The sequence below is a fragment of the Mobula hypostoma genome, chromosome 20, assembly GCF_963921235.1.
Source record: "Mobula hypostoma chromosome 20, sMobHyp1.1, whole genome shotgun sequence".
Taxonomy (NCBI): domain Eukaryota; kingdom Metazoa; phylum Chordata; class Chondrichthyes; order Myliobatiformes; family Myliobatidae; genus Mobula; species Mobula hypostoma.
This window is the reverse complement of record NC_086116.1, coordinates 7542240-7558512: the sequence shown is the minus strand read 5'-3', so window position 1 is coordinate 7558512 and position 16273 is coordinate 7542240. Positions and strand designations below refer to the sequence as shown.

The following is a 16273-nucleotide window of genomic DNA, read 5'->3' as shown; positions in this document are numbered from 1 at the left end:
ATTAGAAGGCTTGTCTACTGAGTCCTTATGGGTGGAGCTGAGAAACAGGAAAGGTATGGCCACATTAGTGGGGTTGTATTATAGGCCACCCAATCGTCAGCGAGAATTAGAGGAGCAAATCTGCAGAGAGATAGGCAACTGCAGGAAACATAAAGTTATGGTGGTAGGGGATTTTAATTTTCTACATATTGATTGGGACTCCCATACTTTTAGGGGTCTAGATGGGTTAGAGTTTGTAAAATGTATTCAGGGAAGTTTTCTAAATCAATATATAGAGGTACCAACTAGAGGAGATGCGATATTAGATCTCCGATTAGGAAACGAGTTAGGACAAGTGACGGAAGTGTGTGTAGGGGAGCACTTTGGTTCCAGTGATCATAACACCATCAGTTTCAACTTGATCATGGATAAAGATAGATCTGGTCCTAGGGTTGAGGTTCTAAACTGGAAGAAGGCCAAATTTGAAGAAATGAGAAAGGATCTAAAAAGTGTGGATTGGGACAGGTTGTTCTCTGGCAAGGATGTGATCGGTAGGTGGGAAACCTTCAAAGGAGAAATTTTGAGAGTGCAGAGTTTGTATGTTCCTGTCCGGATTAAAGGCAAAGTGAATAGGAATAAGGAACCTTGGTTCTCAAGGGATATTGCAACTCTGATAAAGAAGAAGAGAGAGTTGTATGGCATGTACAGGAAGCAGGGAGTAAATAAGGTGCTTGAGGAGTATAAAAAGTGCAAGAAAATACTTAAAAAGGAAATCAGGAGGGCTGAAAGAAGACATGAGGTTGCCTTAGCAGTCAAAGTGAAGGATAATCCAAAGAGCTTTTACAGGTATATTAAGAGTAAAAGGATTGTAAGGGATAAAATTGGTCCTCTTGAAGATCAGAGTGGTCGGCTATGTGTGGAACCAAAAGAAATGGGGGAGATCTTAAATAGGTTTTTTGCATCTGTATTTACTAGGGAAACTGGCATGAAGTCTATGGAATTAAGGGAAACAAGTAGTGAGATCATGGAAACTGTACAGATTGAAAAGGAAGAGGTGCTTGCTATCTTGAGGCAAATTAGTGGATAAATCCCCAGGATCTGACAGGGTATTCCCTCGGACCTTGAAGGAGACTAGTGTTGAAATTGCAGGGACCCTGGTAGATATATTTAAAATGTCAGTGTCTATGAGTGAGGTGCTGGAGGATTGGAGAATGACTCGTGTTGTTCTGTTGTTTAAAAAAGGATCAAAAAGTAATCCGGGAAATTATAGGCCGGTAAGTTTGACATCAGTAGTAGGTAAGTTATTGGAGGGAGTACTAAAAGACAGAATCTACAAGCATTTGGATAGACAAGGACTTATTAGGGAGAGTCAACATGGCTTTGTGCATGGTAGGTCATGTTTAACCAATCTATTGGAGTTTTTCGAGGAGGTTACCAGGAAAGTGGATGAAGGGAAGGCAGTGGATGTTGTCTACATGAACTTCAGTAAGGCCTTTGATAAGGTCCCGCATGGGAAGTTAGTTAGGAAAATTCAGTCGCTAGGTATACATGGAGAGGTGGTAAATTGGATTAGACATTGGCTCAATAGAAGAAGCCAAAGAGTGGTAGTAGAGGATTGCTTCTCAGAGTGGAGGCCTGTAACTAGTGGTGTGCCACAGGGGTCAGTGCTGGGTCCATTGTTATTTGTCATCTATATCAATGATCTGGGTGATAATGTGGTAAATTGGATCAACAAATTTGCTGATGATACACCCTGGAGGTGTAGTGGACAGTGAGGAAAGTTTTCAAAGCTTGCAGAGGGATTTGGACCAGCTGGAAAAATGGGCTGAAAAATGGCAGATGGAGTTTAATACGGACAAGTATGAGGTATTGCACTTCGGAAGGACAAACCAAAATAGAACATCCAAGGTAAATGGTAAGGCACTGAGGAGTGCAGTAGAACAGAGGGATCTGGGAATACAGATACAAAATTCCCTGAAAGTGGCGTCACAGGTAGGTAGGGTCGTAAAGAGAGCTTTTGGTACATTGGCCTTTATTAATCAAAGTATTGAGTATAAGAGCTGGAATGTTATGATGAGGTTGTATAAGGCATTGGTGAGGCCGAATCTGGAGTATTGTGTTCAGTTTTGGTCACCAAATTACGGGAAGGATATTAATAAGGTTGAAAGAGTTCAGAGAAGGTTTACAAGGTTGTTGCCGGGACTTGAGAAACTCAGTTACAGAGAAAGGTTGAATAGGTTAGGACTTTATTCCCTGGAGCGTCGAAGAATGAGGGGAGATTTGATAGAGGAATATAAAATTATGATGGGTATAGATAGAGTGAATGCAAGCAGGCTTTTTCCACTGAGGCAAGGGGAGAAAAAAACCAGAGGACGTGGGTTAAGGGTGAAGGGGGAAAAGTTTAAAGGGAACATTGGGGGGGGGCTTCTTCACACAGAGTGGTGGGAGTGTGGAATGAGCTGCCAGACGAGGTGGTAAATGCGGGTTCTTTTTTAACGTTTAAGAATAAATTGGACAGATACATGGATGGGAGGTGTATGGAGGGATATGGTTCGTGTGCAGGTCAGTGGGACTAGGCAGAAAATGGTTCGGCACAACCAAGAAGGGCCAAAAGGCCTGTTTCTGTGCTGTAGTTTTTCTATGGTTTCATAGGCATTCTACATATTCCTTCCCTCGGGATCCAGCAGCAACCTGTTTTTCCCAAACTACCTGCATATTGAAATCCCCATGACTATTGTAACATTGCCCTTTTAGCATGCTTTTTCTATTTCCCATTGTAATTTTACCCCACATCCTGGCTACTGTTAGGAGCCCTGTCTTTAACTCCTATCAGGATCTCTTTACCCTTGCAGTTTTTTTTTAACTCTACCCATAACAATTCTACATCTTTCGATCCTATGTCACATCTCTCTAAGAATTTGATTTCATTTTTTACCACCAGAGCTACCCCAGCTCTTCTTACCTACCTGTTCTTTCAGTACAATATGTAGCGTTGGATGTTAAGCTCCCTACTATGATCTTCCTTCAGCCATGACTCAGTGATACCTACAACATCATACCTGCCGATCTCTAACAGTGCTACAAGATCATCTACCTTATTCTATATATTGCGTGCATTCAAATATAACAACTTTAGTCCTGTGTTCATCACCTGTTTTCAATTTTGCTTCCATGCAACTTTGTCCTATCTGCCTGTCCTTCATCACCCACAAACTATACACTGCTTCTACTTGTATACCAACTGCCCCATCCTCAGCCCTACCACTCCTGTTTCCACCCTTCTGCCAGATTACTTTAAATTACCCCTCCCAATAGCACCAGAAAACCTTCCCACAAGGATATTGGTTCCCCCTTGGGTTCAGATGTAACTTGTCTTTTTAATAGCTTCCCCAGATGAGATCCCAATGACCCAGAAAGCTAAAGCACTGTCCATTGCACCAATCCTTCAGGCATACATCTGCCAAACCATCCTATTCTTACCCTCACTGGCATGTGGCATGGGCAGCAATCCAGAGATTACTATCCTGGAGGTCCTGCTTTCAGCTTTCTCCCTAACTCCCTATATTCTGTTTTCAGGATGTTCTCTCATTTCCAACCCATGTCATTTATACCAATATGCAGCACGACAAATAGTTATTCACCCTCCCCCTTTAGAATGCTGTGAACCTGAGCTGAGTCGTCCTGACCCTGGCACCTAGGAGGCAAAACACTATTCCAATACCTTTTTCACTTCCACAGAGTCTCCTATCTGCTCCTCTACCCGTGAAATCCCATATCACTGCTGCACTCCTCTCCTCCCCTCTTCCCTCCTGAGCCACAAACCAGACCAAGTGCTAAAGACCCAGTCGCTTACCCGGTAGGTTGCCCCCCACCCCCCACAATATCCAAAGCAGTATACTTATTAATGAGGGGAATGGCCACAAGAGCACTCTGTACTGACTGCCTATTTGCTTTCCCTCTTCCACCTGCCACCAGCAACTTAGGGGTGACTAACTCCCTGTAGCTCCGATTTTATCGCCACCTCATTCTCCAATACGAGCCAAAGGTCATCAAGTTCCAGTTTCTTACCACCATCTCTAAGGAGCTTCAGCTCAATGCACTTTGTGCAGATATAGTTATCAGAGAGATTGGAGATCTCCCACTTCCCACATCTCACACACAAGAACATACCACTATCTCTAGACCCATTCTCAGTGCACTAGCTATATACTAATAGACAAAGAAGGTGGAGGAAATTAAACTTACTAGGAACTTGTTAAGAACCTCTGCCTGTGCTTGCCCAAGTCTGTTCTCGCTGAGGCCTGTTGAGCCAAAGCCTTCCACTCCAACGATGACCCCCCCCACTTGCACCTCACTCCTTTTATTGGCTGAAATAAAACTCACTCCTGGGGAGACTTCTTTTCAAGTTGCTCCCACTTTGCAATGATGTCTGTCTCCCTTTCACTAGCTACTTCAAATTTCTGGGAATCTGAAATGACAGGAGAAAATGCTGGAAGTGATTCGGCCGGGAGTTATCCGCAAACTGAGAAGTGGTTGACAGTTTCAGGTCAAAAAAAAACTTGCATCAGAACTGGGACTAGTTACTAGGTTTACAAGCAAAAAAGAATAAACTATATTCTTGCACGCAAGAGATTTTGCAAATGCTAGAAATCCAGAGTTACTCTCAAAATGCTGGACGAGCTTAGAAAGTCGGACAGTATCTATTAAAAGGAATAGAGTTGTTTTATGCTGAGACCCTTTGTCAGGACTGGAAAGGGAAAGAAGCCAGAATATATTCTTACCTTTCCTTCATCCCATCCACCTTTTCCTTGACAACTTCTGCATTCTGCACACAAATGAAGTTTTTCCTTTTTATTGATGTGTTTTAGAATGTAGTCTATTAATCCTTAAATTCAGACTCTAGGATATGGGAGTTTCACCTCCATGCCCATCCCAACGCATTTTTTTTAATTTTAAAAGCAAGCCTTTTTGCTTGGGATTGAATGAAGCAGCAACCTGTCTGGCTTGTCCATAGATGGTCCGTGCTCAAATCTACTACAGCATCCACAGCGTTCTCCAACCGGTGTTGCTCAGAGCCTGCAGGGTGATAAGGAAACCAGACCACAAGCATGTAGCCAATTGAAAGGCTCAAGGAGATGTTCTTGTATATTATATGAAGATGCTCTGGTATACTCATGACCTTGAGCAAGAATATTGTTTTGATGCAAATATCCTTGTAAAACAGTTAATTTGATTTATAATTAACTTCACTTCAAGCAGTGTGTAGAATATAGAGTTTATTTTTATGCTTATCACATATTCTGGGCACTAGATTGTAACTAAACTTGTACAGGGAATCCAGGACAATAGCTTGGTGACAAATTAACTTTATGATAGACTTGTGAGAGCAATGGAAATTGAAACCCTTAAAGCATTTAATCAACTTTACATAAGGTGGATAATGGGATCTCATGGGGTAGGTGATCTTATAGTCCATGTTTTCCCTGTTACCTTCGTTATCAAGTATTGTACACAGAGCCCATTCAGACTTTCAAGCCCTGAAGTTAAAGAATGGCCAGGTGGACATTTAAATCCAGAACATCTCAAACAGTATTTTTTTTTATTTAAGTCATAGTGATATAGTAGAGAAACAGACCCTTTGACCCACCAAGTTGACCTACCTGTATGAATCCTATTTACCTGGACATGGTCTGTTGCCTTTTGCATCTTGCTTTAAGTGCTTCTCTGGATACTACAAACGTAAGTTGTTGTGCAGGCACCTGCCACCACCTTAACTGATGCCCATTGGTCTTAGATGTCTCTGCCATGGCAGAGGGACACGCAAAATGTTGGAGGAACACGGCCGGTCAGGCAGCACCTATGAAGGGAAATAAACATCCGATGTTTATGACTCTTTATTCCCCTCCAAAGATGCTGCCTGACCTGCTGTGTTCTTCCAACATTTTGTGTGTTGCTATGAATTTCCATCATCTGCAGAGTTTAGGGTCTTCCATGGAGATGCATCTCTTGCCATGTACCCTATCATTATTTCTCATAAATTTGTATACCTCTGTTAGGACCTCCCATCCCTCTAATGCAAGTAGCCTATCTAAGTTTTTCCTACCTAAGGTATATAACAACAGACAACATCGGGGTGAATCTACTTTTTCGTCATTTCCTATACAATTGTGTGAAGTCTCACTGCTCGAGTGATGCAAGATAAAATTATCATTTTTGCTTTGTGCTTTTGCCAAATCGTCTTTTGGTAACACACTGGGGGAGGGTACCCTAAAAATAGAGGGCGTTGGTTAAAGGTGAGAGACGAAATGTTTAAAAAGGACCCCAAGTGATCGCTACGCATGGAGAGGTGTACATATGGAGTGAACTGCCAGAGGAAGTGGCTGAGGCAGGTATAGTAACATTTTTAAAAAGTTTGGTTAATTGCATGGATTGGAGGTGCTTTGAGGGATATAGTCAAATGTGGGTAACTGGGATTAGCTTGGTGTATACCATTGTCAGCATGGATGGGTTGGGTTGAAGGGCCTGTTTTCATGCTATAAAACTCTGATCATACTTTTTGATTCTACAACTTCTTGCCTTCCACCTCAATTAAAACCCTTATGACAATATTTTAATTGACCTGGAGTTGGGCGACTGCACTTTCACCGTTCCCGCTATATTCCTGTTCTTGTATTTGAATTTGTCCATGTACCCTCCTCTTCCCACCTTCCAAAACTGCAACGGTCTCCGAATTCTGCATTCCTCCAGTTCCAGACACTGCCTCTGTACCCATTGTCTGGCTGCTTAGCACCGGCAATGAAAGATGATCACGCAAACGTGTCTTGTGTTTCTCTGAGTTCCCTTCATGAATCTCTCCAACATTTTCTTCCCTCTCCTCCTTCCTCCTTTTTAATTTCACTATTTTGTTCATCTAATGTGCCTCTTAAAATTTTACAGCTTATTCTCTTGGGAAGTTCTTGGGAAAGGACTGACAATATTAAACTTGCTGTATCAATCCAGTTAGTGGGTTATTTGCAGGTTCAAATGGTCTTTCCAACCTAAACTATTTTCCAGGTATGATTTATATGTTAATGTTACGAACAAATAAAGGCATAGATTCTGCTAGCCAGAAACTGTTTTCCAGGTGGAAATGGCTAATATGATACAATAGCTGATGCATGGAATGGCCTGGCAGGGATGTGGAGGAGACAGATATGTTGGGGGCATGGATGATTGCAAAATGGGTTGGGGGGCTATGTCAGAGGGAAGGGTTAACTTGATCGTAGTCATTTAAAAGGTTGCCATGGGGCTTGTAGTGTGCTGTAATGGTCTATGTTCTGTGTGCAGGCAACAGAAGTTTCTGAAGAGATTGATGCTTTAGTGACGTTGTTGAAGCAAGTGGCTGAACTTGAAATTAACAGCAGAGATCTGCATGGAGCTAAGCTCGAGGTGAGGTTCAAATGGTTCATTCATTGGCTCCACCTGAAAGTGGAACCAGCCTTTGAAGTGGGGTACTGAATTCATTGCATCTGTGGTTTGTTTTAAGCTTGGAGGGAGATGGGTTTAACTGGGTTGGTTGTTGTTTGATAAGATTGCCATGTTATTACAAGACAAGCATTTGCCTAGTTTATTTAGAGGCATGCCTGACATTTACTTCATGTATTTGTTCCTATTTATATAATGTGGTTTCCTGCTTGCTATATTTTTAATCAAGCTCCAATTTATATTGGTGTATAAAATTTTGCATCACTTCAAATCACCTCCAGCTATTTTCTCCTGACTCAAGAGGTGATGTTTTGGTAACCTCCCTGAGGGAAGGGCTGGTAGTACATTCAGACTCGCCCTTTGAGCACTTCAAAGGGCAGCATTCTCAAACTATTACAAATAGTGGCCTCTTGGTTCAAAGTAAATTTATTAGCCAAGTATGTACCGTATATGTCACCATATGATATCTTGAGATTCATTTTCTTGCAGGGAGGAAAATAAAGAAATACAACAGAATTTATGAAAAACTAAACATAAAAGCTGACAAGCAACCAATGTACAAAAGCTGACAGATCATGCAAATAAATAATACCGTGAACATGAGTTAGTCCTTGACAGTGAGTTCAGAGGTTGTGGCGTCAGTTCGTAGCTAAGATGAGTAAAGTTATCCATGCTAGTTTAGGATCCTGAGAGTTGTAGGGTAATAACTTCCGGAACCTGGTGTTGTGGGACCCAAGGCTCCTGTACCTCCTCCCTGATGGCAGCAGCAAGAGGAGAGAGCATGGCTGGATGGTGGTGGTCCTTGATGGATGCTGCTTTCTTGTGGCAGTGCTCCTTGTAGATGTGTTCAATGGTGGGTAGGGTTTTGCCTGTGATGGACTGGGTTATATCCTCCACTTTATGTATTGTGATTTTTTTCATTCTTGAGCATCTGTGCTTCCATACTAGGCTGTGATGCACCCAGTCAGGTGCTTTCCACTGTGTATCTGTGGAAGTTTGTCAATTTTAGGTGACGTGCCGAATCTGCAAAATCTTCTCAGTAAATAGAGGTGCTGTTGTGCCGCCTTTGTGTTGGCACTTATGTGTTGGTCACAGGACATGTCCTCTTGTATGTTAACACTAAGGGATTTAAAGTTGCAGATCCTCTCCACCACTGATCTAATGAGGACTGTCTGATGGATCTCCAGCTTCTTCAAGGAGATTTGCTTGTGGGGCAGCATGTATGTCAATAACTCTGAGGCCTTCAATAAATCTCCCTAATCTGCAGTCTGTAGTGCAGGCTAGCATATGTTCTGGACTTCTGTCTGTTAATCGTATTTGTACCCAAATACACTGGTCCTGATGAAAGATCTCTGCCTGTAATATTGACTGTTTATTCCCCTTCATAGATGCTACCTGGCCCACTGAGCTCCATCACATTTTTTGTGCTATCTCCGCAGGAAATAAAGGCAACAGCGCCTTTATTTCCTGTGGAGCATGAAGAAAGCTCACCTCTGTCCCAAGATACTGACGGACTTTTACCGCTGTACCATTGAGAGCATACGCGCCAACTGTGTCTCAGTGTGGTATGGCAATTGTCTCGTATCGGACTGCAAAGCACTCCAGCGTGTGGTGAAAACTGCCCAGCGGATTATCGGCACCCAATTGCCCACCATCGAGAACATCTACCATAAACGCTGCCTGGGCAGGGCGAAAAGCATTATCAGGGATGCATCTCATCCTAACCATGGGCTTTTTACTCTCCTCCCATCCGGTAGGCGCTACAGGAGCCTCTGCTCCTGCACCAGCAGGCACAGGAAGAGCATCTTCCCTGAGGCTGTGACCCTGCTGAACCTCACATCACAGCGCTGAGCAGTATTGCACCCATATTGTACTGTCTCAGTACTTTTATATTTGTGTGCTGTAGCACTTTTTTATTCGCAGTTATTTTGTAAATAACACTTCTTTGCATTTCTGGTCAGATGCTAAATGCATTTCATTGGCTTTGTATCTGTACTTGGCACAATGACAATAAAGTTGAATCTAATCTAATCAAATCTAACACACAATTATTAAAAAATTATCCGTGAACCCAGAGCTTTAGGAGTATTGAATACACAAGTACTCTGCACCTTGGCTTTGACTTCAGACTTGCCTGTGTTGCTGGCTCTGACCCAAGCTCTAGCCTCAGAACCAGCCACATTCCTGACCCCTGCATTCCAGCAGTGTACTCGACCCACAGTTCAGAGTCCTGTTCTCTAACTGCTTTTCCAAATCTGCTCCACCACATGTTCTGCTTGCTCCCTGCACCCTAACCATATCTTAATTTCTGAGCTAGATGCTGGATCATCAGGGTACGTGCACCATTTTCTGATGGATGCTGCTTTCCTGCCACAACCTTTCATGTCGATGTGCTCAGTGGTGTGGGGAGGGAGGGCTTTATCTGTGATGGACTGGGCTGTGTTACCACTACTTTCTGTAGGATTTTCCATTCAAAGGCATTGGTGTTCAAGGGCTGTAATGTAGTTTGGGCGAGCATTACAATGTGAAATGCCCTTGTTTTGTACTGTGGTTAAATCTGATTTAAAAAGTGGGTATAAATATAGCCCAAAGAACTTCCTCCCCCACCTACGATTTATTGAAAACTCTAATAATAACTCTGAGTAGGTGTTGTGTGGGCAAGGTGACTTGGTTGGGATCCCCCTTAATGCGAAGATTGGGTAATGTTAAGCAAATTGAGTTTAAATACATATTGGTTTGAATTTTTCATTTCCTTTTGTTTAGTAGGTTAAAAATCAATCAGTCTTTTTAAAAAAAAATAATAATAATTGAGGTCCAGTTGTAGTAGTTCCTCTGTGGAAACCCTACATGACATAGTTCCTGCAAGATATCAGGTACCTGGAACTCTGTGGGCCTGACCCAGTTTCCAAACCCGAAAACTTGCCTCATTTCAGGTGAAAGTGTGAAGGGATGTGGCCTGATTGTAAAATCAAGTTAAGATTTGAATTGATGAAATGGGGAACAGATATAGAACATAGCACACTACAGGAATAGGCCCTTCAGCCCATCGCGTCTGTGCCAAGCGTATCTGCTTCCACCGTCATCTCCGGAAGCCCACCACCAGTTGAAGCAAAAACTTGCCCCGCACACCTCTTAAATTTCCCTGTCTCACCTTAACTGCATTCATGAAAGTATTTGATCTTTCTTCTCTGGTGAGGGAAGTGGGAGAGAAGATTGTCTGTCTGCTCTATCTATGCTTCTAATAATTTTATACATTCCTGTTAGGTCTCCCCTCTCGCCCTCTGTCACTCTGGAGAAATTATCCCAAGTTCGTCCAACCTCAAAAGATTATGCCCTCAAAATCAAGGCAGGACCCTGGAAAACTTCTCTTGCATCCTTTCCTGTAATAGAGGAATCAGAACTGCACAAAATACTTTGTGTGGCCTGTTATGTTTTGTAACTCCAAAGCATACAACTACTGCACGAAAAAAAGTGTCCGAAATATGAGTCTAACAGCTTTTATTTTAAGCAAGGCTTGCACGTGTCACCTGGTGGCATAGTGGCATATGTCAGTGACATACTTTTACATGTAGCCAAATGAATTAATTAAACAAAATGCCTAATCAACAAATTTACAATATTACTCAAATATTAAATACACAATACCCCTTCCTGCTTAGCTATAAACACCAACTCAATGTAGAATGCATCTCAACTCAACATGCATTCCAGCTGAAGATTTAATCACTGGAGGATTTCTTACTCTTGGATGATAATGTCTTTCCTGATGAGGGAGGTCGCTCTGCATGGTAGGTGAGTCTTGTGGCTCTGAAACAATCTCAGGTCCTGGGGCTCCTCTGGTAGTTGTAGGAGTTGACTCTGAGACTGCACCTTGTGGTTCTAACAGATCTGGACACCCTTCTTTTCCTTTTCTTCTTTCTGGGATGTGCATTCGATCTTAAAGGTGCATTTCATTCACTGGAGTATTCTCCTATTAATCTTTCTTTTGACTTAATCTCTCTGACAGTGGTGTCTGAAAAGAGGTTGCTGTCCAAGTTGCATGCCATCTTGGACAATGTCTCCCATCCACTACATAATGTACTGGTTGGGCACAGGAGTACGTTCAGCCAGAGACTCATTCCACCGAGATGCAACACAGAGCGTCATAGGAAGTCATTCCTGCATGTGGCCATCAAACTTTACAACTCCTCCCTTGGAGGGTCAGACACCCTGAGCCAATAGGCTGGTCCTGGACTTATTTCCATCTGGCATAATTTACATATTATTATTTAATTATTTATTGTTTTATATTGCTATATTTATACTCTATTCTTGGTTGGTGCAACTGTAACGAAACCCAATTTCCCTTGAGATCAATAATGTATGTCTGTCTATCTATATATCATTTGCTCCCTTTACGAGAAAACTCCTGGTTTCCTTATCCATAAAATCATCTAATGTATCCTCTCTTTTCATATCTCTATTGAGTCCTTTCTTTTTGGCCTTCCACTCATCCAGCTGGACTTTGGTCTTTACATCTACTTTTACAAGCAGCTTTTTGTCTCCCACGCAATGACCTTAATGCACACAGAGTAGATTTTGGTTCCTTATATTCACAAAAGCCAAATGTTTGCATTTTTCCCAAAGCTCTTTGAACTCTCTTCCAACTTAAAACCAAGGTAAATTTTGCAAGTAAGTGCCAGATTAACACTTTGGAAGCGTTCTCAGATACTGTATGTTGCGTACAAAAACTGTTGTAGTTGGTCAAGTGCTTTCGTCACTTTCCTGTTTCCTCTGAGCTGCATGTCCTTCCTTGGTCCAATACGCTTTTCAACCAGAGGCACAGAGATTGGCATGGTATACACGGTTCATGGTGTACAGTCTGGAAACAGTTGTGGCATCATTCAGTACTCTTCTTTTAAATTTCTAGTTGACTCTATTGCAGGGGAATTGGCATACAAATTATGGATGGATCTCCAATCAACTTATAGTTGTCTCAGCCACCCATGACCCCACAATGCTGGCCCTCCTGTTTTATTTTTACCACATACAAGCCCAATGTGGCTTGTTGTTGTATTTTACTGTTACAAATGTCATCCCCACAGGAGTTGTCTTTTCACCGGTATAAGTTCTTAGCTGGACATCTGCAGACTTCAGTTCAGGATCTTTTGAAATGCTGTTCAAGCTCATTTTGTGAAATGATTGAAACAGCCAAGCAAGTATCCAATTCCATTTTATTTAGTTTACCATTCACTTCTGGTGTTAGCCATATTGCTTGTCTATTGTTAGTTTTCTCATTGTATATCTCGAGGTTATCCAGGCCTGTGGTATTCTCATCATTATCAGATTTTTCATTAACAGCATGCAAATTAGTATTCTTTCTGAAACTGAAACTTTTCATCTTTTTTTCCTTCCCTGTGCAGCCCATGTGTTTTTGTCCGCCCAACATGCTCTTTGTATTTGTCCTATTTTGCTGCATTTTCTGCAAGTTTCACCTTTAGATCTGCATTTGTCTAGTGCATGTGAGCCCCTGCCACAATAGTAACACAATTTGTTCAGCCAAGCAAGTTTCTGTTTAGATATTACAATTTTGTTCATGCCTGACTGCAACTCAATCGCATCTGTTTGTTGTTTCCATTTATGGAGTTATTTCAACTGTTCTTTTCAATGTAAGTTGTGCTTCAGGTAGGAGACTATTTTGAACGCTTTCTTGCAAGGCTCTACAAAGCACATTAAAAAACTGACAATGCTCAATCTTTTCCATTCAGCCATGTATGCTGAAATTGACTCCTTCCTTTTGATTCCACTTAAAAAACCTAATGTATCCTGCAGTCAACAATGGTCCCTGTTCTAAATATTTCTGCATTACTTCCACAGTATCAGCAAAGCTCATTTCTGCAGGTTTGTTTGGAGCAATCAAACTCCTAAGCAAACTGTATGCCTTTAAATGCAAGACATTCAGCAAAACTGGTACTTGTTTCTCGTTAGCTATTCCATTTACTTTAAAATAGTGTTCAATTTGCTCCATATACAATATCCTGTTATCTGCTGCGTAATGGAACACATCTATCTTTCCAAAGCTGCCAGCCATTTCTACTCTTTTTTTGCGATTATTTTCTGCTACACGCTGTTTATGAACCTGTGAATTCTTCTCTTCCTGCCTTTTTTAAACTTGGTCATGTCTTCCCTTCAAAAGAACATCTGCCTGCTTTTTTTTTAATAAAAATTTAATGTCTTGCTGCACTTCCAGAGTCTTGAGTTCGTTTTAAATATCTTGTTGCCACTGTTGTTTTGTAACTCCAAAGCTTAAAACTTCAAAGTAAAAAATGGAGAGTCCAAAATGCGAGTTCTTTTTTTTATAATTGAGACACACGTGTCAAATGGTGATGTGATGACAAATGCTAATGACGTACGTTTATATATAACCAATAATTAATTAAACAAAGAATGCTTAATCAAGAACATATTTGCAGTATTACTCAAATATTACTGAAATATTACACGTGCCTGACCTAACCCAAGTTTTATATCTGTAGCATGACTTCCTTACTCTTACACTCAGTGCTTTGACCAATGAAGGCAAGCATGCCATATGCTGCGTTTAGTTAAATATCTTCCTCCTCTAGCCCCAGTAGCACCTCAAAGATTACATATCTCTCTGAATCCAATAGAAATTGTTGCCTGGACCATGAAGTTGTTCTTGATTCTCAAGGGATTGGTTATTTAAGTAAAAACTGAATCAAACAAATCTATAGAATTGTCTAATTACCTTTTGTGATTGATGCAGATTGAACCGTGCATAATTCACAATAAGTTTGCATTGTCACTGTATCTGTTCCTGGCTCTTAGCTATTATGACATTTACCTGTGTTGTGATTTTTTTTTTTGCCAGAAATAGCTTGAAATGGCTTTGAGTGTTTGGTTGTTACTTGCCTGGTAGATTTGATTTTCTCGAATTACTTTGAAAACAGGTTAAAACTTGTGCTGGTTTTCAGCGGAATCTGTCATAATGCCATCTGGTATCAAACTGTGCTATAGCACAGTGCAGGAAGCCAAGTGCAAGTGTGGGGTGACCAGTTGCGCCAGTCAAATCCTCCAGATCTCCTGTCTCATGTCCATTCTCCAGTGTCTTTTAAATGGATCATGCAATCTAAATGTACACTTAGAACTTTCCCTTAAAAGGAACAGGATATCACTGTGGTGACATGGGAAAAGGAAAGAGTGGGACTCGCCTTATGTTCAGTACAAACATGATGGGCCAAATGGCTCATTTGTACTGTAAGATTCAGAGTTTCTAATCTCTTGGCTTGTAATTTAATGAGCAGTCAGTTATATTTAGGTTTCAGTTTTTGGGTTAATTTTCTGATAAGCACAATTTAGCTCAGTTCCTGTGTTCCAACACACATCACTTGATGAAACACCACGTATATCTCTGCCTCACACTGCCACAAGTTCTCTTTGTCACCTTCCCACTGCATTGTTCCTTTCATTTTAATTTTGTTCAATATCCTGCTTTAGGTACATTTGATTGTAGTTTTTTAAAATTCCAGGTAGTCAGATATAGATTTTAGTGAACTACACTCATCCTTTTGTTAGCCAAGTTCCTGATTTCAATATGCTGTCAGGGATGAGTCATGCCTTGATGACAAAATAGACACTGGAACGTGATCCACCTTGACAAGTTGTAGGCAGAGGAGTTCAGGTCCAGCATTTGACCAGGTGGAGGAGGAGTGGCATGGCTCCACTGACCTGGGTTCAATCTTGACCTCTGCTGCTGTCGGTATAGTTTGCCCAGTCTCCCTGTGATGGTATGGGTTTCAGCTTAGTGCTCCAGTATCCTCCTGCATCTTAAACGTGTGAGTTGGAACATTAATTAGCTGCCGTGAACTAGGTGAGTGGTAGGATCTGGGAAAAGGTGGGACTAAGGGGAGAATGAAATCTGAGTGTATCATTGTGGGGTTTAGTGGTCAGCATAGACCCAGTGGTGCTGAGGGCCAGTTTTATAACTAAGGATTATGTTTCAGAGTTTTAGTAAAACATGAAAACAGGCCCTTTGACCTAATTTGTCTACCTCTCCCGTCAGGTAGGAGGTACAAGAGACCTGGGTCTCACACCATCAGGTTCAGGGAGAATTATTATCCTTCAGCCATCCTGAACCAACCCGGATAACTGCATTCGCCGCAACTCTGACCTGATCTCTCAACCTGCAGACTCACTTTCAACAACTCTGTCACTCGACTCTACAACTCACATTCTCAGTATTTAATTTTTCTTTCCACAATTTGCCGCCTTTTGCACATTTGCTGTTAGTCAGCCTTTAAGTTCAAATTGTGCTTACTATCAAAGCACGTATACTATATGCAGCCTTGAGTTTCATCTCCTTACTGGCAGCCACAGAACAAAGAAACTTAATAGAACCCATTGGAGAGAAAAAAGACCATAAAACACCCAATGTGCAGGAACACCATGTGCAAACAATAAGAGTAAGCGAATAACATTCTGAACTGACATTCACAAAAGTGAGTCCACAGCCATGAAGCCAATCACAGCTGATCCAGGAGCCTGTTAATTGCAGGCCACAGCCACCGTTCAGCATAGAAATGAGTAAACCTCATGAGAAGCCGTCCCTTGCCCACAGCCTCAACACGCTGACTTTTTCAGTCTGGTACAGCACTTAAATCAGTCAAACATTGGCTTGTTTCCAGCTCTTGGGCCTGGGGCCCATCACCTCAATTCAACCTGCGCACACCGCACCACGACCATCCTGCACCTTCAAGACTTCAATTCACCCCGCAAAAATGCCAGGTTGTACAGGTGGTTCAAAAGCTCAACGCCAAAACAGAAATTACAG

General features: G+C 41.7%; 1 protein-coding gene across 1 annotated transcript in view; it reads left to right on the top strand.

The window, feature by feature from the left end:
- Positions 1-16273, top strand: part of lrmp (lymphoid-restricted membrane protein) — a 238326-nt gene that overhangs the window by 81416 nt on the left and 140637 nt on the right. Inside the window, exon 14 of the mRNA XM_063072318.1 lies at positions 7306-7407. Coding sequence (XP_062928388.1) covers positions 7306-7407 — 102 coding nt within the window. The remainder of the gene's footprint in view (positions 1-7305; positions 7408-16273) is intronic.